Below are 25,054 nucleotides of genomic sequence, written 5' to 3' on the forward strand. Positions count from 1 at the left end.
ATGAATCTATATTGAAGCCCATATCGAAACTATGTAGAAACAAGTAATCTAACAAAAGGGTTGGCGTACATTATCACCCTGTTAACGTAACGCTGCATGAGAATTAGTTTGGGGTACACTTATCTTGAAGTCAAATGGAACCGAATATAGCAGATTCGATAGTTCAGAGATCTAGGCAAAAATACATACATATGCTTGCTATGATTCTATGTTATGATGTCATAACTGAAACCAAACTAACGGTTGTATGCATTAAAACACATCTGATCTAACAAGCAAATGCTATCTAATTGTTTATCTAAACTTAGAATGTATGTTAATTTATACAGAGTATTTGCAGTTTGCAGTTAAACAAATACAGGCTAAACTAACATTCAACCTATTTTTAACACAAGTATTATAAAGTAAACAGACATTCGTTTCTTTATTTCTGCTTCAAACTTCAAACTTTCAACAACATATGGTTTCAGAAGTTGTGTACCTGGAAATGTTTGACAATTGAAGAAAAAAGGGAAGTCAGCAGAGTAACAATGGCAACAAGTGCAGCAGCAGTAACAGGAGGTAACCAATAGAACAAATCCCAGTGCAAGATGCAGTTAGAGCCGATGGAAAAATGGCAAAATGAAACAATTTTCTAGTAGTATGGAATCAGAGTTTAGGCAGAACAAATCCAGAAGTGAACTAATGCTACCACACAACCAGTAACCTCAATCAAGACTCAGAAGAAAACAATATGGAACAAGGAAATCCAGACCAGTGAGAATCAAGACAAAGATGAAAATGCAGTCCCTTTTTCTGTGATATGCCTCTATCTATCTATTTCTGTCTGTGTGTGTATATATCAAAATCTGTTCCTCTATCCCCTTTTCTTAACAATTTCCCTGTGTGTCTGTATATTATCCTTTCCCTCTTCTCAAAATCTCCTCCCCTAATATCAGGTGTCCCCCCCCCCCTTTTATAAGCCTCAAATCACCCCTTTAACAGTCTGTTTTAGACAATCAGAGCACCCTCCCATGTGCTGCCTTCTTTTCAGTTTCCACTTACCATTTAAATAAAAACAAACCCCATGACATTCTCTGGCAAACTTACTTTTTTAGTAAGGTTTATTATTTCTGAAACTAAAGCAGTGTATGGGCAGCAGAATGTGATCTGACAGCATGTGCTGTCAACTATTTTATTCAAAAGCCCTTATGCAGGGCACAGGCTATGCACAAATGCACCTGTGGTGCACAAATGCACATGTTGTGCACAAGTGCACATGCCCTCCAATTCAGAACTTAAACAAAACATTCCTTTTATATTTCTGATTCAAATTAACCACTATAAGTAAACAAACTCAGTTCCTAATTAATTCAAACAAATGTGTCCAGAAGCAAATCGATTTGTTGTTGTTCAGGCAGTTGAAACTAATTGACGACACATGTCGACTCGACTATATTAATCATAACATGCACAATCGTAGCCAAAAATCAGACATTTAACAGTATCGACACATGATTTGAATTGTACTGACCAAATAGAATTGTACTCGAGGAGTCAGTTAATCGGTTCAAATTTTGAGATTCAGTTAATTGCACAACACATACATACATACGCATTATCAGAACAGGAGAGGGACCTAATCAAACACGTAGGTTCAAACAAAGTGGACAGGACACAGTTTGATAAAACTCAAAACACAAATTTCACAAAACATGAACAGCCTTTAAAACAATCACATGGACTAAAACAAATAAAGAAAAGAAAGCGAAACTCACCTTAAACCCCGAAAAATCAAAAGACCCTAGCTTGGACTCGAACAGACCTTTCTTAAGGCTGAACGGACTTTAATCGAAGTGTTTCTCAGATGAGAAACACTTCGATTAAGGTCCATTAGACCTTAATCTCTTCGGCTTGAACAAGATACGGACCAGTGACGAGGAACCCTAAGGTTCCAAAAATTAGATCCGGGATTCATGCTTCCCTGGTCAGATTCGGACCAAACCAAGCATGGTTTGGTCACGAGGGGGGTCTGGGGAGTGTCTGGTATGAATTTAGGGCAGATTGGTGTAGATCGAGTTTTGACTCGAATCTTCAAATGAAGATTTGAGAAGGTGGGATGGGATTCGAGCTGAACGGTTGGTGGATCTATGTTCAGGGTGTCAAGGTGGTCCTAGGGTGTTAAGGTGAAGGTCACCGGCGTTCATGCCGCCGGGTTTCTGGTGAAAGGAGATGGGGGCGGCTAGGTTTTGAAGGGGAAGGGTCTGGTGAAGACGAGGCTGGGGCATTGGACAGGGGGGCAGGGTATGGTTGTGGGTTTATATAGTTAGTGAGGGGTTGATTCCTAACCGTTGGATGGGGTGCGATGAAGGGTCAGGATCTCTTGGCTGATAGGGGACGGTGTTGTTTCATCTTTAGAGGGTTTGGGTCGGTCCGGGTGGAAACGGGTCGGGGTCATCAATGGGTTATGGGGAAGTGATCTTGGCCGTTGATCATTCAGAGATCAACGGCTCAGATCAGACTCAACCATTACGACGTCGTTTGGACGTCCTTGGTGTCAGCTGGACTGGACTGGGTTGCACAGGGGTTTTGGGCTGAGTTTGCTTGGGCCAATTTGTTTAAAATTGGACTGGCCCAAGTCTGAGAATTTTTTTTTATTATTATTTTTATTTTCTTCTTTATTTTAAAAACAAAACCCAAGTAAATCAAATTAAAATTAAATAAACACTTAATGCAATTATTTGCACTCACATATTAAAATATTTAAAACAGGTAAAATCAAACAAAACAAAAATCACGGACGAAGACGCATATTTGTGATTTTCTATTTAACAACCGGATTGCGGTTCAAATTACGCATGACACGTACATTTGTATTTTATTTTAATAAAAATAAAAATGGGTAAAAATTATAAATAATTAACAAAGTGCCATGTAAAATCCAAAAATTGTACAACATGACCATTTGTTATTATTTTTATTTCTTTTGGAGCGATTGTCGCGTAAAACAAAAATCACGTGCTCACAATCCAAACCTCGAGTTTTGACCAAGCAGGCCCGGGTTGATTTTTGTCTTTTTGGAAAAAATGATAGAAAACCTAAATTTTGGCATCGGGGTTGAATTCTATAGCATTTATTGATGTTGTTAAATTAATTTGGGTTAGATGGAAGTAAATTGGAGGCAAAATCTAAATGGAAAGCGGTGTTTGAGGCTTGAGTATGGCCATGGAAATTGAGGTAAGTGTTTGGTCTAACCTTAGCTTTAGGGAATAGGATTTATGGTCTTATTTGCTATGTGTTAAGTATTGAGTACGACGTATAGATGTGGTAGATGAGTATCTATACGTTGGTGTCAAGCATGCCCGTGAGTCTTATACTATAATTGTTGTGACTCCGTTATGTATTGTCCATGCTTAATATGATGATTATAAATATTGAACAAGGCTTAAGAAAGTATTATTGGTAATTGACCATTGTGGAGCGTTGGCTCAAGTTAAGACTTAGGTTGTGAAGTAATTGTGGAAACGAGATGAGATATATTGTTGATTCCCTTGCCGGGACGTTATCGTCTATGATATTGTTTCCCTTGTCGGGATGTTATTGCTTATGATATTGTTTCCCTTGCCGGAATATTGTTGTTATATTATTGTTCCCTTGCGGGAATTCTTTTGTGATTGGTATTGATTTGTATATTGGGATCGGGTTGCACGCCGCAATAATAATATATGGGATCGGGTTGCACGCTGCAACAAGGAGTAATAAGGGAGGACAGGTGGGGTCAGGTTGCACGCCGCAACATCATTATATGATTTGGGATCGGGTTGCGCACCGCAACAATATTATATGATTGGGATCGGATTGCACGTCGTAACAAGAAAGAATAAAAGTGAATGTTGATTCGCTATTGTTTTCCTTATTCTTGCTGATACGAAATTGTGGTGTCTCTATGCTTCTTTACTGAAATTCTGTTAGTACTTGATATTCCCCGCAGCATGTTCCCCTTCCCATCTTTAACTGCTAGTTTCTGTTATTATTATTATTTGTCGTTTATGCTTTAACTGCATATGTTTATTTGGTAGTCTTGTCCTAGCCTCGTCACTACTTCGCCGAGGTTAGACTCGACACTTACCAGCACATGTGGTTGGTTGTGCTGATACTACACTCTGCACTGTGTGAAGATCCCAGTACTGGAGCTTTTGGACCATAGTGAGGTTGATGCCTTCCGTCCAGCGGAGACCCGATGTAGTGCTACAGACGTCCGCAGGCCTTGGCGTCCCCTTCTATCATTTCCATTCTATTTTTATTTATTTCAGAGACAAACTTGTATTTTTCTATTCAGACCATTGTTTGTAGTATTCGTAGATGGTCCGTGATATTGTGACACCAGTTTTGGGTAGAGTTGTATTTTGAATTTTCGTACTAGTATTTAGTTAAATTATCAAATTTCGTCTTCCGCATTTCTTTTATTATTATTATTATTATTATTATTATTATTATTATTATTATTATTATTATTATTATTATTATTATTATTATTATATGTTTTAAAATTGTTAAAAAGGGTAATAAAAATCTGTAACACTCGGCTTGCCTAGCTTTCACGAGTAGGCGCCATCACGACTCCCGAGGGTAAAAAAATCGGGTCGTGATATTTATAAAAATTTGATTAGTATGTAAAGTATAGACAACTTCAGGCCTTTTCGTCATCATCATCCTCCTCCTCCTCCTCCTCCTTCTCTTTCTTCTTCCTCTTCTTAGTTGCTGTGTAAACAAAGGTGACGGTGAGTTTATAAGATATTTGTGAGCAGGTTTTAAGGTGATTTATTGTGATGCTCCGGTTCCCTCTATTAATCTTATTCCTCTTAGTTTGTGGAAACTACGGTTCATTGCATTCCTTCCTCGTTGACTATATTAATATCATTCCTCTAACGATATATTTCAGGGAAAGCAAGAGCAACAAGGAAAGAGGCAAACAGCCAAAACAAAGAGGTAACTTTCTGCATTTCTCATACTACTATGCCATACAGTTTTTGTCAGAATACAATTCTACAATTATTTTGCTGAACAAGAGTTTGTGCAGTACCATTTTAACACCCCCCCCCCCCTCCGGGTAATAATACAGTTTCAACAAAATTATCTAAGAGGGATGCCGAACAACATTGAGATTACCCCACTGCAAGATAGAACTCCTCTAAATGAAGCTACAATAAATGGTCAAGATGGATTAGTGTTGCAAACAAATATATCTGCAAAAGAAATCTTTGATGAAAGATTTAAGGATTTGAACAAATGGTCTACCAAATCTTGTACCATATTTAAAGTAAATGCGGGGCTACGTAGATCAAATTCAGATGCTTATACTCCACTGTTGATCTCTATTGGTCCTTACCATAAGAAGAATCCACAGCTTTGTTCCATGGAAAATTATAAACTACGTTACCTACAACGGTTTCTCCAGCGGAATAATGAGATTGATGTGAAGAGTTACATAAGGGAATTGCAGAAAATGAAAGATGAAGTTCTAAAGTGTTATGATGATAAAGTGGAACTTGGTAGTTATGCTTCCGGCCAATTTTTGGAAATGTTATTGCTTGATGGTTGTTTTGTGGTTGAGTATTTGCGAGAGGTTTTCAAAATTTTTCCAGAAGGAGAAGACAAGATTATCAACGCAGATTGGATGGTAAATCTAATAGATCGTGATTTGTTGCTACTAGAAAACCAACTTCCCTTTTTGGTCCTCACCAAACTTCATGACATGACTAAGTATCCTACAGAATCATTTATTAAAATGGTAAAATATAACTTTTGTGGTAGTTTACCGAGGGTAACTCCTAAATTCTTATATGAAGCTAATGGTAATGTCAAAGGAATCAAACATTTACTTCAAGTGGTACACATGTGTGGTACTGGTCGCCCCGAGAAACCTTATTCTCTAACATTTGAGTCAGAATTAGAGCCGCAAATTATTAAGGATGCCAACTTATGGCACGACCTCATGAGAAGTGCGACAGAGCTTGATGAAGCCGGAATCAACTTCGCAAAAGTTAGTGAAATCTATAGAATGCTGGGCGAAGACAACGAGGGGGACAACACGAGTTTATTCGATATCAAGTATAATAATGGAAGGATGAAAATCCCTTGTTTTGAAGTCGTTAATGGTACAGAGACAGTCCTGAGGAATCTAGTAGCTTACGAGCAACATTCTTCTGATGTATACACTAAATATTTCACAGATTACGTGATTTTTATGGATCGTCTTATCAACGCAGCCGAAGATGTGAAGTTGCTACGCATGAAGGAAATCATCAGGAACCGGATAGGCGACGACAGTGATGTGGCTAGCATCTTTAACAAACTTGGCGATGGAGTCATCCCTTCTTCTAACTTCTATTACAAAGAAGAATGTAAAAAAGTGGTGGAGCATTGTAATAAAAGATGGAATAGAAGGATGGCAAATTTGAGGCACAATTACTTTAATGGACCTTGGGTGGGACTTTCAACTGCAGCAGCCGTGTTCCTCCTCGTGCTCACACTTATGCAAACAGTTCTAACTTTCATAAGTACTCTTTAAGAAGGATGGGTAACTTAGTAACTTTTCATGCATCTACAAAAGTGTAACGTTAACGATCCGATAGGTCATTTTGAGTATTAGTTCTTTTTTCCTGTGTTACGAGACTTTTCATAACTCAATTTGATGATTTATGACTTGCGTGTGTGGTCCGTGTCGATTTTCGAAAAGTTTATATGTTAAATTTTACAGAAAATGTGATTTTTGGCTTTAAAAATGACTAGAGTTACCACGGTCAACGATTTTGATAAACGATCTCGAATCGGTTTTTAACGATTCCGGTAGGTTCGTATGATGATTTTGGACTTCTACGCATGTTTGGTTGGGGTCCCTGCTGACACGAGGCCGTATCGGCGTGTTATGTGGCAAATTGAAAAAATAAGTTTTGAACTTAAAAATCTTGAGTTTTAATACCCGATTCTTAATTTTTGATGTTATTTTGATGATCTGAGCTTGCGGGCGAGTTTGTATGTTGTTATTACATTTGTGTGAATGTTCGTATCGGAGCCTGAGGGGATCAGGTGAGTTTCAGATGTGTTGCGGATGGGTTTGGCATAGCTGATGAATTGCTGGTGTTTCATGGTCTGCAGGTCTCGCATTTTCGGAGACCTGTTCACAAATGCAAGCTTCGCTTTTGCGAAGTCGGACTTGCATTTGCGATGTGGGGGCTAGGACTGAGAACTTCGCTTTTACGAAGAACATGTCGCTTTTGCGAACTAGAGGGACCTCACATTTGCAACTTTGGTAACGCATTTGCGACACTGATAGGCTGAGGCGCAACTTTGCTTTTGAGAAGTTTGGTCCGCATTTGCGAGGAGAGGGGCCTTCGCAAATGCGATGTGAGAGTCGCATCTGCAAAAACTGCGAGGCTCAAGAACTGATCGCATCAGTGGTTCGCATTTGCGAACGTCACAATTGCGAACAAGGATTAGTAATTGTGATACCTTGAGCTGCATAAAAGTTGAAAATTTCGGGACTTAGCTCATTTTAAATTATTTTTGAAACCTAGTCTCCATAGAGATGATTTTTGGAGAGAAATTTCTTCGCACTTCATAGGTTAGTAATCTTAACTTATTTTCATTCAATTTACATTACGTTTTCATGAATTTCATCATCAAATCTAAGACTTATAGAGTAAAAATTGGGGATTTTGGGTAGAATTTAGAGATTTTGTAAAATTGAGATTTGAATCTTAAATTGAGGTCGGAATTTGAAATGAATCACATATTCGGGCTAGGGAGTGAATGGATAATTGAGGTTTTGGTTTTAATTTCGGATATCGATTATGTGAGCACGTGATGACCTTTTGATGACTTTTTTAGTTTTGTAAAGAATGAACCTTTATCGTGCGGGTAGGTTCTAAAGCTTGTTTTGACTTGTTTTTTTGAACAATAATTGATTAAATTTGTGTGGTTTGGAGAGTTGTTCCAAAGCGAAAGTCGTGTTGGATTATGATTGTGTTCCAGAAAGAGGTAAGTCTCGTGGTTAAACCTTGATTTGAGGGAATTAAGACTTGATTGGTCTATGTGCTATATGATTTTTATTATTATTATTATTATTATTATTATTATTATTATTATTATTATTATTATTACAATAATAACAACAAGATTAACATACCTAGTGTATTTTTACGAGTGGGTCTGGCAAGGATAAAGTCCACATAAATATTGTCTCTACTTTATGTAGGTGGAGTGACTATTTTCGGTAGATCCTCAGCACATACAATTGTGACAATCATTAGTTTTATTTCAATTTTTTCATTGGAGGAGGAAATAACATAAACGAGCAGGAACTTATTAATGATCTCCCATTTGTCAGCTAATACAAACAAAAATAGTCTGACAGAAAAATTTACAGGTGAAAAATAAAAAGAAACTAGCCCACAGACAAATGGCCGGTACTATCAACTAGTAATATTTATATGGGCTGTTAGCTGTCAATTAGTGTTATTAAATTATTATTAGTGGTGGTTGAAAGGTAAGGATATATAAAAGTTTCTGAAAAATAATATATTACCTCTTGCTAAATATTTGGACAAAATTATGGTTGGCTTTACTTTCTTTGTTTCAATTATGTGGCAGTATTTTTTTTAATCCATTTGAAAAAATGATAATTTTATAAATTAAAAAATAATTTTAACTTACACTCTATTTTTACCTTTAATGAGAAATTTTTATATCCATACAAATAACTATGACTTATTTTAGATCATAAATTATAAAAATCTATTATTCTTTCTCAAACTCTGTATTAATATAAATTTTTTCGGATAAAGTGGAATGAAGGGAGTAGTAAACTAGTAATCAGTGTAATTATCAACTTGAGAAAGTCTACTTCGCAGGTTTATTAATTTGTTGACTCCGCTCAATTATTAGCCTAAGTCATTTTAAAATCCACGATTTACTTTACATCCACCAATGGTGTAATGAATTTGGGCACAATTTAATGTTGTAATAATGCTAGAGCGTTTGGGAATATAAACAAGTTCAAAAATCCTCCATATCGCAGTTGAAGTTGAGTGAATGATGTACCCGAATTTTTATTCCTACAAACATAGATAAGAAATAACTATAATTCAAAGTCTTAATTTAAATTAACTACTAAAAAGCATAGAATTAAATATGAGAAGTATAGAGTCAGAAAGACGCACGGTCAGAAATTTTCATACAAAATACACACAGTGGAGAAAATGACTCGTAACAATGAAATTACTTGCACAAAATAAAAAAGGAAAACAAGTACTATGTCTTAAGTTTGGACCTAGATTTGATTGAAATTTGAAAAAGAATTTTTGAAGTTGTGTTGAAAAATAATTTTTGAAAGTTAAAGTTGTGTTTGGAAGAAAAAATTTTACTCAAAAACTGTCCCAAACCAGTTTTTGGGAACTTGAATTTTTTTTAAAATATAATTCCCAAAACATGATCATATTTCATAAACATACATTATTTTCAATTTTTTAAAAAAAAAATAAAACAAAAATCTATAACCAAACCGGACCTAAATTTCCTTCTCCGTTGACCCGTAAAGTGGTTATATGTCCATGTCTGGCTCAAAATTATTACAGTATTGTTTAATGTTCATTTCAAAGTGCCACTCATGTCAGACGCGAGTTTTCCGTTTACTTGAATGAAATCAATAGGTTATTCATATTTATATAATCAATAACCTTTGGTATCTCCGAGAAGTAATCAAGTTTAATACTCCATAATAAAATACTATAAATTTATTTTTATATGCTATTGTAACACTGGACCGAGTAAAACATATTGGAATTGCTCTATTGGCCGCACTCGTCAAATTGTGTTGGGCATATAATTTACGGTTTTGCTTAGCTGTACTTTTTAAAATATTTTCAGCACTAATTTCACCGATGTATCACGGTCGTTGGTTAATCCACATCTGCTCACGTCCTCACGATAGTGCTTTATTGGTAGGTGTCACACCTCCTTTTTCCGTACCCGAGAGGGCGCAGAGGAGTTTTATCCAATTAAAGGACAACCGAAACGGGATTGGTTTAATTATTTCAGAGTCGCCACTTGGGAGATTTAGGGTGTCCCAAGTCACCAATTTTAATCCCGAATCGAGGAAAAGAATGACTCTATATTATGGTCTGCGTACCAGAAATCCGGATAAGGAATTCTGTTAACCCGGGAGAAGGTGTTAGGCATTCCCGAGTTCCGTGGTTCTAGCACGGTCGCTCAACTGTTATATTCGGCTTATTTATCTGATTTTTGATACAATTATGAACCATGTGCAAATTTTATCTTTTAACCGCTTTATTAATTATTATTATTAGGAATGTGAACATCGCTTAAAATATATCTTTGGACTGTGTCACATGAAATGCACCCACAATCCGAAACATATTTTATTTGATGTTTTAGGATTTGGATTTGGGTCGCATGAAATGCACACCCGAGTTTAAGAAAATTAAATTATTAAAGGTGCGCCTAAAGCAACTAGCACATTATTATTTTGCGGAGGCCGTGAAATTCGCTAAACGACCCTCCTGAATTCTAAGTAATTTTAAACAAGTATTTACTGAGGGCCCCACGATTTGTGTTGTTATTCGGCGAGGCTCATCTCATGCTTATTTTTTTAAAAAGGAATTTGCAACGTCATGGAAATGCATCTCATACCACGTCACAATCAAGGTACCCATGATTAGAGGCACATTTCGATTTCGTTGAGATTTGGATTTGGGTCACATAAATGTGCACCCGAGTTTAGGGAGGTAACATTATTAAAGGCGCGCCTAAAGCAACTAGCGCATTATTATTTTGGGTAGGGCCGTGAAATTTGCTAAACGACCCATCCCGGAATCTAAGTATTTAATACATGTATTTTGTGAGGGCCCCACGATTTGTCCCTTTTATTTGGCGAGGCTCGTGTCATTTTATTTTTTTTATTATTATTATTATTATTTATTATTATTATTTTTATTATTATCTTTTTTTTTATTTTAAAAGGGATGCCATTTTTACGCCTTTAACCATACTAAACCTTATAGCCCCTTTACAAATACAATCTCATAACTTGTCAAGATTTAATAAAAGAAGTTAAGCGAATGAGTGTTTCGGGGGTAGTAACAACAGGTACTAATACTAATTTTGTCCAAATAAACTAAGACAATGAAGGGCCGAGCGAATCGACGTCAAACTGTGTCTTAGGACTACTAATACAACTAAATTAAACGACATCAAGTAAACGATAATAACATAACACAAAAATGAACTAAAATGCATACGGTGAAACATAAGCAGAAAATTATCATATCAATCGATATATTGCAACTTCGAACATTGAACGTAAAATTTCTTTACCAATACATCGAGGCTTACTAACCTGAATAAACAGAAATGCATAGAGCCATGGACCGAACCTCAACATCGACTTCAACGAACAAACTCGACGCGCCGGACCTCGACGAACAAAGACGACCTCAACGGACTGCACGACAACAGTGAAAGAACCACGATAACATGGCTGGTTGGTGGTCACGTTTGGATAGTATAGCTGAAGCAATGGTGTTTGGACGGTGTTCAGTGGTCGTTCGATCCACTGCTGGGCGTGAGGAAACGACAGGGACACTGGTTGTTGCTGTTGGTCGTGGTGTTGGGGAAGGTGACACAGCTGCGGTCGACGAACGGGAGGGAGTTGGTGGCGCGACGGACAGTGACGACGCAGCAACAACAGCTGCTGCTTGTCCGGCTGGGTTATGGTGGTTTGGACAGTAGGGTGGTGGTGTTTGGACGACGAGGGAGTGAAGGACGCTTGGTTCAATTCACTGCTGGGGAGCGAGGGGTCGTTTGGACAGTAGGGTGGTCGTTTGGGTGGTGGTTATGGTGTTTTGAAGGGACGGACTGTTTGGTCGTTGATGGTGGTGATGGTTGTGCGACTGGTTCGGACGTGAGGGAAGCTGGGGGAAGGTGATGGTTTGTAGGTGGTCGTCCTTGCTGCGACAGTAGGGGTCGTTAATGGTGTTTGGGCGATGGTCTTTTGACGATGGTCAGACGGAGGGTCTTGGAGTAAGGTGGTGTACGCCGGTGGTCGACGAGGGGAAGGTTGGGTCCGACGATGGAGGTGGTTCCTTCTATCGTTGGTTGGAACTGGATCGTTTTTATGGAGGTCGACCTGGGTTTTTTCACGCTAGGGTTTCTTCTTCTTCTTTTGAAGAAGAAGAAGACGATGAACAGTAGTCTCTTTCCCAAAATTCCTCCCCGTTTGTTTTCTTCTGTTCCTTCTTTTTAAAAGAGAAAGAAGCCCATGCACAGTAGTCCCTCTCCAATTTTTAAAAGTCTCTTTGTTGGTCCCCCCTTTCTTTGTGTTTTTTGTCCGTGTTTTGTAACACAATGCCCATGAAAATGAGCCCCACGCGTGGTGGGGTTCGAGGCATATGTCCCCCACGCGTGGTGGGGTTCCCCATGTGTCCTGGACACGGTTTATTATGGGCTAGATCCGAAAATTAGGCCTAAAACCGGGTAGTTTAAACCCGAATATTATTCTTTTGTCCGGACCCGAGAAATAGGAACACGTTGCTTAACTAGTCCTATGTAAGCAAAATAACTACCAAAAATAAGACTAGTATTTAAACAAAACTATATCTTTTTTTTTAAACATTTTCAAGATTTAAAATAGCTACAAAATATTAATAAAACTATTTTTTGTAATTTTCATTTTTTTTTAAATATTAAGATAAAATATGAAGAAATATTTTTTTGTATTTTTCAAAGTTAAAATGACTATAGAATATTATCAAAACTATATTTTTTTGTAATTTTCGAATTTATATAAAGTACCAAATTAAAGTACAATTTTTGTATTTTTCAAGTTTATGAGAGGTACATAAACTAAAATTTATATATATATTTTTTGAAATTTTCTTTTTGCAACGAAATAAAGTAAAAATAGTTAAAATAGCTATACTAGACCCAATTTCACATATTCATGCTAAAAATGTGAAAATTCTCGGGGAGGGTCAAAAATCACGTGCTTACAGCTGCCCCTCTTTGACTGGAAACACGAAGAGTTTTCCGACAAAGAACGACTAGACGTGTTTTTTGACCCGACCATTACTTGGACGGACTACACTTAAGGAAAGGGAGGGAATGTGACCGAGCCCTGGTATCTGAGCTGCCTACATATCCTTGGTTATACAGGAATCAGGCCACGTGTAGTTCGGGAATGAGAGAGATAGTGAAGTGTACCGAGGTGGAGAGCCGATCGAGGTGCCGTTCCGTCGAGGTTCCGGTCCGCGGTCCTGTCATTACAACAAAAATGAAAACTGAAAAAGACTAACTAAGCCTATCAGCTACTAGTTACAAGGATTCCTATCTCTTAAGTCTTCTGAAACTTGGTCTTGAGTCTTGAATGGTGCTTCATACAGACTTTGGATTTGAACCTTGATACTTGCTAGTTGTAGGCGCCAGTTCTTGAGCAGATCACATTTGTTCTCCACATCCGTGCTTCGGATTCATTCATTTTTCTTTTTTTTTTTTTCTTTTTCTTCTTTTTTTTCCTTTTTGTTTTTGTGACTAGCTTTTGTTGTCCCTCTCAGACTGTTGACTCGCATTCTTGGGGCGAGATTCTTGTTGCTTCTATCTTGGATTGAGTGCTGGGGATTTTTGTTGTGGCTTTCTGCCTTCCAATGGGTTACGACCTGACTTTGAACGATCACGTTGTTCTGCAGGCGGACCCCTAACTTCTTCAATCTTTGACATATAACAATCTTTTGCTCTACAGGCAGGCCCCTGACAATCAAAACAATCAAAACAAACAAAATTTCCTAACCCAGTTGGCACTGGGAAGGTTTGTGAGTCGTTAGCAAAATCGTAGCCCACTGATACTACTGATGCAGCGCTGAAAGTGAACTAAACACTAGATTAGGATGTATTCCTTTGTTATACAGGTGGGCGCCTAGCAAGAAATTTAAAGACTGAATGTATTCCTCTGTTATTATGGGCGGGCTCCCAATTTCAACACCTGAAAAGTAAAGACTGAAATGTATGCCTCTGTTATTATGGGCGGGCTCCCAATTTCAACACTTGATAGTAAAACTGAATGTATTCCCCTCGTTATACAGGTGGGCGCCTGGGTTTAGGAAAATGACTCTTTTTCAAAATGTTTTTTTTAGCATCTTAGGAGAAAGATTCATCGGACTAAGATTTTGATCCTAGGAGAAGGTTCGTCAGACTAGGTCTCTATCTTAGGAGAAAAATTCATCGGACTAAGATTTTGATCCTAGGAGAAGGTCATCAGACTAGGTCTTGTTTTTTGGTTATCTTAGGAGAAAGATTCATCAGACTAAGATTTGGATCCTAGGAGAAGGTTCGTCAGACTAGGTCTCTATCTTAGGAGAAAAATTCGTCAGACTAAGATTTTGATCCTAGGAGAAGGTTCATCAGACTAGGTCATTTTTTTTTGTTATCTTAGGAGAAAGATTCATCAGACTAAGATTTTGATCCTAGGAGAAAGTTCGTCAGGCTAGGTCATTTTTTGGTGATCTTAGGAGAAAGATTCATCAGACTAAGATTTTGATCCTAGGAGAAGGTTCATCAGACTAGGTCATTCATTTTTTGGCACCTTAGGAGAAAGATTCATCAGACTAAGATTGAGAAAGATTCATCAGACTAAGATTTTGATCCTAGGAGAAGGTTCGTCAGACTAGGTCATTTTTTGTTTTTGGTATCTCAGGAGAAAGATTCATCAGACTGAGATTTTGATCCTAGGAGAAGGTTCGTCAGACTAGGTCATTTTTTGTTTTTGGTATCTCAGGAGAAAGATTCATCAGACTGAGATTTTGATCCTAGGAGAAGGTTCGTCAGACTAGGTCTCTATCTTAGGAGAAAAATTCATCGGACTAAGATTTTGATCCTAGGAGAAGGTTCATCAGACTAGGTCTTGTTTTTTTTGGTATCTTAGGAGAAAGATTCATCAGACTAAGATTTTGATCCTAGGAGAAGGTTCGTCAGACTAGGTCTCTATCTTAGGAGAAAAATTCATCAGACTAAGATTTTGATCCTAGGAGAAGGTTCATCAGACTAGGTCTTGTTTGGGTAAAACTTAAACTTAGGAGGAAATGCGTCTCCTATAGGTAAAACTTAAACCTAGGAGGAAATGCATCTCCTATGGGGTGCAACTAAAACAATCTTAGGAGGAAATGCATCTCCTATGGGTGAAACTGAACAAACCTAGGAGGAAATGCATCTCCTATGGGGCGAAACTAAAACAATCTTAGGAGGAAATGCATCTCCTATGGGTAAAACTAAAACTTAGGAGGAAATGCATCTCCTATTGGTGCAACTAAAACGAACTTAGGAGGAAATGCATCTCCTATGGGTAAAACTAAAACTTAGGAGGAAATGCATCTCCTATTGGTACAACTAAAACGAACTTAGGAGGAAATGCATCTCTTATGGGTAGAACTCTAATGATTTCAAACTAGGAAGTGCGTCTCCTATTAATGAAACCTTCGCTTTTTTTTTTATTTTTTATTTTGAATTATTTACTTACCTGTGTTGTCCTCCCTCGAAACTGTTGGGGATTATTTAGATGGGGATGGCTTTTTACCTTTTTTTCCTTTTTTTCATTATTATCTTTTTATTCTATTCTTCTTTTTTTTTTATTCTTCCTTTTTTTTTCTTTCTTTTTTTTTGCATAGCTTCTTCCTTCAAATACTACCTCCCTTGAGAGTCGTGTTGGACCCCTCGCAACTGCTAGGGATGACACAATTGAGGAATTATTTACTTACCTGTTGGGGGTAAAATGTCATCAGCTGAGGGTACCTGACTTCCAGAAAATTTTCTAAATGGAAGGAAAATTTTCTGCCCCAGTTTGATAATATCCCTTGTGGCACGCAGTTCTGGCATCAATGCCATTTCCTTTACCTGTTTCAAATCAAACAAAATTGTTAGTTGAAAACATGGTGGTTGGTTGTGATACTCCCAACGGGATAGCTTTTCCTTTTTTCCTTCCTTGCTTTGCGTTGCACAACTTGTTGGGGATGATATTATGTGCTGGGGATAATCCCTTCCTGCTGGGGGATATCTCTCTTCTTTTGTGGCATAGCTTGGAAACTGGCGTTTTCCCCGACCTTTCAGTCTAGTACGGATTTCGCCAAATCATGCTCGCCGCTCTCCTTGCTTTGTTCATGGGCCTTGGCCTTTGAGGTTTATAACCTTGGTTTTGGCAAGGATATCTCTCTTGACGCTCGTCAATCCTTCTGTCAATTCCCTTTGCTGGGGATATCTTTTTGACACTGGCCTCGCGTTTGTTCCCTGCTGACTATACCACTTGGATGTACCAGTCAGATCTCATTTTGGAAAGCTGATGGCCTATTTGAAGTCATTTCATACTTGTTCTGACCAGACAGACTCTATTGGGGATTTTTCTATGAAAGGAAAAAGATAAAAAAGGAACAGAATAAAAAGACAAAGGGAAAAAAAACATGACTCTTTAACAAAAGAAACTATAAATAAAAACCCTATCAAATGCAGATACCGACTCTAATGGCCATGACATGCGTATGTGGCCTAATCCTCTACCGTCAATCATCTTTCAAGATCTTCAATTGGCGATTCCCTATCTGATTCTCAATCTTATTCGACTTGTAGTGCCCGAAGGGTTTTCACTATCAAGTCTCTCTCATTTTTGGGTTTTCTCTCAGCTTTCATCGCCTTATGGTGCCTGTGAAGGTTTTCACCAATAAGACTCTCTCGTTTTATATCTCTCTCCAGCTGGGGGATTTGGAGTGTCGCCGGTATGACTCTTTCTGCTGGAGATTAGAGTCCTTTCTGCTGTGGAACAGAATGTTATGTTCGCCGGTAAGACAACATTCGTCTGACTTGGCATCTTTTGAAGACTGATCGGAAGGTCTTTCTTTGGACCGTAATGTGGGTTTTGGATAGGGCTAGAAAGAAAGGGTATTAAAGGCTCAAAAATGCATTAATTCTTGGGTTATTAATTACAACCTTCGGAATTAGATTTATTTACAACAAACGCAACTTTTGCCCCAGTTTCTTGCTTGGGGATATTTTAATTGATTTTTTTTCATTTTTCAAAACTATGACCGAGCCGTGAAGCGCCTACGTATCCTCTTTGAGGAATCAGGTCAAACGTAGTTCCCAATTCCTCTTTTCATTTGATTTTTTTTTCTCTTTGTTATCAATTTCTTTTCTTTTCTTTTTCTCTTTTTTTTCTCTCTTTTCGTTTTGTTGTTTTCTTTCTTTCTCTTTTTTTCTTCGTTGCTACTGATTCCGAACGAGGGGTATGAAAGAAAAATAAATAAGGCTCAAAGGGGTAACGAAGGATAAAAGTGTTTGGGTAGCAGAACAAAATGCCTTCGTCATTCCAGTCTTCAAAATATGCCAAATGCAAACAACACGATTTAAATTTGTAGTCTCTTCTGATGGTGCTGGACTTGACAATTATATTCAACATCTGTTTGTTCATTTGTCACTTCTAAAGCACCGTTGGGCGACACTCTCATTCTCATTATTATGAACGACCCTCATGCCAATTTAGGCGAATCTTTCTTTAACGGTTTTCTTTGTGTTTAACTTGCCCCAGTTCCACATGACTCGGGCTCTGAATAATCTCAAACCGTCTTTATTTCCTTTAAATGGTCTGATCGCCTTTCCAGGGTTTTATGATTAACTTTAAGACTAGGCCCAAACTGGGTGCGCATGTCATGTCCCTAGAATCGGCATTGAACAAAAAATGATAAAAGGACTAAACAAAAAGATGACTGGAAATAATAAAAGACCGGATTTTGTATTAGACTACCGGTGAAATGGTTTGAATAACAAACAAATGAAATAAAAATCCTAAACAACCTGGACAAAACTAAAACAAACCGCTATGACAAAACGGAAAGATAAGCGGAAAGATATTGACACAAAACAAAATCCGAATTACAATCCTAATAATCCGAACAAACAGGAATGACAACAAAATAAGCCACCAACTGCTTCTTTCTTGTTAACCAAGGAACGGAGCGTCCTCCCATTTTATCAAAATTGGCCTTTTAACCACTGAGCTTTGCATCAATACTGCCAAGACCATTACCAGCTTCCATATCTCCGTCAACAAGTTTCCAACAGGATTCGAGTGCTTCTGTCATCAGGCCTGATCCCCGCAGAGTGTGCATCATGAGGTGCAAGTAAAGGATTCCGGGTGTCATTGTTCGGCTTACCACAAACCAACCACCTTAATTTTATTTGCAAAACAAACAGGTTAGAATGGACTCAGTCGGTCCTTATTATTGACAACATCTTTTTTCTTTTTCTCTTTTTCGATTTTTTCTTTTTTTTCGATTTTTGCAATTTTTTTTCTTTCTTTTTTTCATTTCCATTTTTCATTTTTTCATTTTTTTCATTTCGTTTTTTTTTTCATTCTCTTTTTTTCATTCTCTTTTTTTTTCATTCTTTTTTCTTTTGTTGTGGTCGAATCTTATGGAGATTGCCTACGTATCATGACCCCGCATGAATCAGACCTTGCGTAGTTCGTGCCAATAAGAGATAAACCATAACAAACAATTTTTCTTTTCACTTTTCATATTAAAACAAACTGGGTTTCAAAGGTTTAAAGATGACCTACCAACTTGAAAATCAAACAACCCGCCTATTTTAATCAAAAGATTTATAAACTCAAAAACAAAAGGCTAACTCCCTTTCTCTGTTCGACAAATGCAACCAAATGGTTATTTTTGCCAATGTGGCCCCTTCCAAATTTCACATGAATTTTGAGGCCGGGGAGGATTATTTTATGACACTTTTACAAACTTGTCCGTTCTTTTATGAAAATAACCTTTCGACAACTGACAGATACTCTAAGGCTACTTCGGCAAGAACGGTTTAAGACGCGGCCGAAACTGGCTCGGCTTATTTTATTTTTTCATATTCTTTTTGACTAAACATCCAAACGGCATTCACCTGACCGTCGACTCTTTGTTTTTTTTTTCAAATTATAATGAAAACCTGGTGTTGCAAACACGGCCCTTCAGCGCCTCGGGGACGAAAATTTTGAAGGCTGTGTGGGTCCATATCTCAAAATGACCCAAATGTGGCTGTTTATGCCAAGTCAGCCTTCCGGCGTCCCTTTCGGGAACATTCGGCTATTTATGACAAAACAGCATCACCTGACTTATTTATAACTCTTTTTATCGTTTTTCAAAATTAGAAAAGTCAATATTGCGAACACGGCCTTTCAACGTCTCGGGGACGAAGATTTTTAAGGCTGTGTGGGTCAACTGGACCAAATCTTAAATATGACCCAAAGGTGGCTTTTTATGCAAAGTCAGCCTTCCGGCGTCCCTTTCGGAAACATTCGGCTATGTCTTGATAAAACAGCGTCACCCGACTTCTTTATGACAAAAATTAAAATTTGACATATATATTTTTTTTATGATTATTATTAATTAATTGTTTTTGGCTTTTTAGCAAAAGATGGGGTTGGACCCGATGAGGGTTGCCTACGTATCTCACATCCGGTGAGAATCAAACCCGCGTAGTTCGGGCAAATAAACTATTATTGAGAAGACCCTTTTCCATTTTCTATATATATTTTTTTTATTATTTTCACAACAAACAAATAGACTATTATTCTGTTATTTTTCATTTATAACAAACAAACGAATTAACGAAAAACATAAAACATCCCTTCTTTTTTTAGAAGGTGGGGTTGGACCCGATGAGGGTTGCCTACGTATCTCACATCCGGTGAGAATCAAACCCGCGTAGTTCGGGCGAATGAGAATAAGTAGGCAAATAAGAATAAGTAGATGAACTAACTTTTTTTTTGAATTTGCGAAGGAAGGCAAATAAAAGAAGCAAGGAAGTATTTTTTTTGATTGATTTTCTTTTAAAAGAAAGACTTCTAAGATATTTTTTGAATTTTCATTTGCTCTTTTTTTTCTTTATTCTAAAGAAGAAGAAGAAAAATATTTTTCGGAATTTTGCTTTTAATAAAAGGAATGCTTCTCAAAAATGTTTTTTTTTGGATTTTGAATTTTCTTTTCAATTTTGAAAAAGAATCAAAATATTTTCGGATTTTTTTTATATTATATATACATGTTTTTTTTAAACAATTAGAAAGAATTTCTAAAGAAATCAATAATGGAAAGTATTTTTGGATTATTGTAATTTGAGCATTTTCATAAACAAGTAAATAAACATATTTTTTTTTAAAAAACAAGACCCTTTTTTACTCTTTTTTTATGGCAAGACAAACTATTATTTTTTTGAAAAACAAAACCAAACAATGATGATTTTTTCTACTTTTCCTTTGTTGTTAATAAAACTAACTAATAAGACATATTTTCCTTATTTTCTCAAAAATTCGGCAGAGTTCCGACACTACTTGGACATTTGTTTTTTCACATTTATAAACTGTTATTTTTTCCTCTTTTCCACTATTTCTAACTTGTGGATGATGATGAAAACATACAAAATCTTTTTTTTTTTTTTTGAATTTTTCAACGTTTTTTTATATATACATATATACATATATATTTTATTTTTTATATTTATTATATTTTCAAAAATGTGGCATGGGGGACATAGGGAATTTCAAGATTTCTTGGGTTCCGCAAATGTTCCCCATGTGCTTTTCCCAAAATGAAGCGTGGGAGACATAGTGGATTTCCAAGGCTTCTTGGATTCCACAAATGTTCCCCATGTGCTTTCCCAAAAAGCAAGCGTGGGGGACATAGGGAATTCCAAGAATTCTTGGATTCCACCAATGTTCCCCATGCTTTGATTAAAATAACATCATGCTGGAAAAACGTGCGGCCTTCTTATTTAAATGTGATCAACCTAACAAGGTGTGTTATTTGTCCGCAACTATTATTGGTCCACCAAACGACTCATTCACCCTTGAATAAATACAACATGTAGCACTTAGGATGCCAAAAGATGGTCTATTATTTTCAGGTTGCTTGTCCTAGACGGACCCAACCCCTGTGTTGAGTCCCCTAAGTCAAATGCACATGATGCAAATAAACGTTCCTACTAGGGATCCGGCATGAAGCTGAGTTATTCTAAGTTGATAACCTGGGTATTTGTCCTAGACCTGGCTTACCCGAGCGGACAACTCGAGCCAAGGATGGGAGCTGTGTACCGGTAACCAAAAGGCCATCCGATTTTGCAACTCCACCGAATCCTCGTTCTATTTTGGTATATGACACTAACAGAAAGAAGCCACGACCAGCGTGCACTCCTCAAGAGAGAGAAGAGAGGGTTTCGGCACAGTTTATATATACAGTCCAAATAATATCAAAGTAGTAAAAGCAGCATTTAGCACATTAGGCTCAAACACGTAAAAAACCAGATAATAAATAAAGCCAAATAATAACAATTATTTCAAGCTCGAATTCTTAACCCTGAACCAGTGGTTCTGGGTATAATCCCCAGCAGAGTCGCCAGAGCTGTCACACCTCCTTTTTCCGTACCCGAGAGGGCGCAGAGGAGTTTTATCCAATTAAAGGACAACCGAAACGGGATTGGTTTAATTATTTCAGAGTCGCCACTTGGGAGATTTAGGGTGTCCCAAGTCACCAATTTTAATCCCGAATCGAGGAAAAGAATGACTCTATATTATGGTCTGCGTACCAGAAATCCGGATAAGGAATTCTGTTAACCCGGGAGAAGGTGTTAGGCATTCCCGAGTTCCGTGGTTCTAGCACGGTCGCTCAACTGTTATATTCGGCTTATTTATCTGATTTTTGATACAATTATGAACCATGTGCAAATTTTATCTTTTAACCGCTTTATTAATTATTATTATTAGGAATGTGAACATCGCTTAAAATATATCTTTGGACTGTGTCACATGAAATGCACCCACAATCCGAAACATATTTTATTTGATGTTTTAGGATTTGGATTTGGGTCGCATGAAATGCACACCCGAGTTTAAGAAAATTAAATTATTAAAGGTGCGCCTAAAGCAACTAGCGCATTATTATTTTGCGGAGGCCGTGAAATTCGCTAAACGACCCTCCTGAATTCTAAGTAATTTTAAACAAGTATTTACTGAGGGCCCCACGATTTGTGTTGTTATTCGGCGAGGCTCATCTCATGCTTATTTTTTTAAAAAGGAATTTGCAACGTCATGGAAATGCATCTCATACCACGTCACAATCAAGGTACCCATGATTAGAGGCACATTTCGATTTCGTTGAGATTTGGATTTGGGTCACATAAATGTGCACCCGAGTTTAGGGAGATAACATTATTAAAGGCGCGCCTAAAGCAACTAGCGCATTATTATTTTGGGTAGGGCCGTGAAATTTGCTAAACGACCCATCCCGGAATCTAAGTATTTAATACATGTATTTTGTGAGGGCCCCACGATTTGTCCCTTTTATTTGGCGAGGCTCGTGTCATTTTATTTTTTTTTTATTATTATTATTATTTTTTATTATTATTATTTTTATTATTATCTTTTTTATTTTATTTTAAAAGGGATGCCATTTTTACGCCTTTAACCATACTAAACCTTACAGCCCCTTTACAAATACAATCTCATAACTTGTCAAGATTTAATAAAAGAAGTTAAGCGAATGAGTGTTTCGGGGGTAGTAACAACATGTACTAATACTAATTTTGTCCAAATAAACTAAGACAATGAAGGGCCGAACGAATCGACGTCAAACTGTGTCTTAGGACTACTAATACAACTAAATTAAACGACATCAAGTAAACGATAATAACATAACACAAAAATGAACTAAAATGCATACGGTGAAACATAAGCAGAAAATTATCATATCAATCGATATATTGCAACTTCGAACATTGAACGTAAAATTTCTTTACCAATACATCGAGGCTTACTAACCTGAATAAACAGAAATGCATAGAGCCATGGACCGAACCTCAACATCGACTTCAACGATCAAACTCGACGCGCCGGACCTCGACGAACAAAGACGACCTCAACGGACTGCACGACAACAGTGAAAGAACCACGATAACATGGCTGGTTGGTGGTCACGTTTGGATAGTATAGCTGAAGCAATGGTGTTTGGACGGTGTTCAGTGGTCGTTCGATCCACTGCTGGGCGTGAGGAAACGACAGGGACACTGGTTGTTGCTGTTGGTCGTGGTGTTGGGGAAGGTGACACAGCTGCGGTCGACGAACGGGAGGGAGTTGGTGGCGCGACGGACAGTGACGACGCAGCAACAACAGCTGCTGCTTGTCCGGCTGGGTTATGGTGGTTTGGACAGTAGGGTGGTGGTGTTTGGACGACGAGGGAGTGAAGGACGCTTGGTTCGATTCACTGCTGGGGAGCGAGGGGTCGTTTGGACAGTAGGGTGGTCGTTTGGGTGGTGGTTATGGTGTTTTGAAGGGACGGACTGTTTGGTCGTTGATGGTGGTGATGGTTGTGCGACTGGTTCGGACGTGAGGGAAGCTGGGGGAAGGTGATGGTTTGTAGGTGGTCGTCCTTGCTGCGATAGTAGGGGTCGTTAATGGTGTTTGGGCGATGGTCTTTTGAAGGTGGTCAGACGGAGGGTCTTGGAGTAAGGTGGTGTATGCCGGTGGTCGACGAGGGGAAGGTCGGGTCCGACAATGGAGGTGGTTCCTTCTGTCGTTGGTTGGAACTGGATCGTTTTTATGGAGGTCGACCTGGGTTTTTTCACGCTAGGGTTTCTTCTTCTTCTTTTGAAGAAGAAGAAGACGATGAACAGTAGTCTCTTTCCCAAAATTCCTCCCCGTTTGTTTTCTTCTGTTCCTTCTTTTTAAAAGAGAAAGAAGCCCATGCACAGTAGTCCCTCTCCAATTTTTAAAAGTCTCTTTGTTGGTCCCCCCTTTCTTTGTGTTTTTTGTCCGTGTTTTGTAACACAATGCCCATGAAAATGAGCCCCACGCGTGGTGGGGTTCGAGGCATATGTCCCCCACGCGTGGTGGGGTTCCCCACGTGTCCTGGACACGGTTTATTATGGGCTAGGTCCGAAAATTAGGCCTAAAACCGGGTAGTTTAAACCCGAATATTATTCTTTTGTCCGGACCCGAGAAATAGGAACACGTTGCTTAACTAGTCCTATGTAAGCAAAATAACTACCAAAAATAAGACTAGTATTTAAACAAAACTATATCTTTTTTTAAATATTTTTCAAGATTTAAAATAGCTACAAAATATTAATAAAACTATTTTTTGTAATTCTTTTTTTAAATATTAAGATAAAATATGAAGAAATATTTTTTTGTATTTTTCAAAGTTAAAATGACTATAGAATATTAATAAAACTATATTTTTTTGTAATTTTCGAATTTATATAAAGTACCAAAATAAAGTACAATTTTTGTATTTTTCAAGTTTATGAGAGGTACATAAACTAAAATTTATATATATATTTTTTGAAATTTTCTTTTTGCAACGAAATAAAGTAAAAATAGTTAAAATAGCTATACTAGACCCAATTTCACATATTCATGCTAAAAATGTGAAAATTCTCGGGGAGGGTCAAAAATCACGTGCTTACAGTAGGTACTGAATATTTTATTTTTAGAAGAAATTTTAGACAATAATTTAATTTAATAGTTAAATAATCTAATTTAACTTTATGATGATCTCGGAAGATGAGGAAAAAAAAAAAGAGCGGTCAAAGAAGAAGCAAGACAATTCGCAAGGAGATTAAACTCTTGGACGAGATTAAGCAGCTACCAAACGTGTGCACTTCAAATATTTATTCTTATCTAAGAAAAAGAAACGAAAAAAATTAACATATTCCATCTCGAACAAAAAAATAATTTGTTTACACATGTAAATATATTTAGCATAACTTCAACAAAGAATAAACGAAAGCTCTGAAATATTTAAAAGAATTTTTATGTTCTCCGTTACCATAAATCCAAATCACATAGTTGCCACGTCCACTAATAGTATATATTTTTTTCTTTTCTTTTTCGAGTAAATACAAATGATATCCAATATCCACAAGCAAATATTTTTATGCGTTGTTAGCTGTGATTTTGAGTTATTAAACTATCAGTGGTGGTTGG

General features: G+C 37.4%; 1 protein-coding gene and 2 long non-coding RNA genes across 3 annotated transcripts; 1 reads left to right on the forward strand and 2 right to left on the reverse strand.

Annotated features, from left to right (window-relative positions):
• Positions 1 to 264: 264 nt before the first annotated feature.
• Positions 265 to 14,983, reverse strand: LOC142170790 (uncharacterized). Its single transcript, XR_012700350.1, has 2 exons — positions 11,396 to 14,983; positions 265 to 481 (listed from the first exon to the last, which is right to left on the reverse strand). It is a non-coding gene; the product is annotated as an uncharacterized LOC142170790 (long non-coding RNA).
• LOC107761307 (UPF0481 protein At3g47200-like) lies at positions 4,674 to 6,694 on the forward strand. Its single transcript, XM_016579530.2, has 3 exons — positions 4,674 to 4,760; positions 4,922 to 4,968; positions 5,102 to 6,694. The coding sequence occupies exon 3, from the start codon at positions 5,126 to 5,128 to the stop codon at positions 6,548 to 6,550; it is 1,425 nt and encodes a 474-aa protein (XP_016435016.1). The 5' UTR covers positions 4,674 to 4,760; positions 4,922 to 4,968; positions 5,102 to 5,125; the 3' UTR covers positions 6,551 to 6,694.
• Positions 14,984 to 17,802: 2,819 nt separating the features above from the next.
• LOC142170791 (uncharacterized) lies at positions 17,803 to 23,979 on the reverse strand. Its single transcript, XR_012700351.1, has 2 exons — positions 22,889 to 23,979; positions 17,803 to 18,256 (listed from the first exon to the last, which is right to left on the reverse strand). It is a non-coding gene; the product is annotated as an uncharacterized LOC142170791 (long non-coding RNA).
• Positions 23,980 to 25,054: the final 1,075 nt, after the last annotated feature.

Source organism: Nicotiana tabacum, chromosome 16 (assembly GCF_000715075.1).
Source record: "Nicotiana tabacum cultivar K326 chromosome 16, ASM71507v2, whole genome shotgun sequence".
Classification (NCBI taxonomy): Eukaryota; Viridiplantae; Streptophyta; class Magnoliopsida; order Solanales; family Solanaceae; genus Nicotiana; species Nicotiana tabacum.

What these genes read in the sequence shown, in the direction of transcription:
- LOC107761307 (XM_016579530.2), top strand. Translation starts at nt 5,126, where the DNA reads ATGCCGAACAACATTGAGATTACCCCACTGCAAGATAGAACTCCTCTA.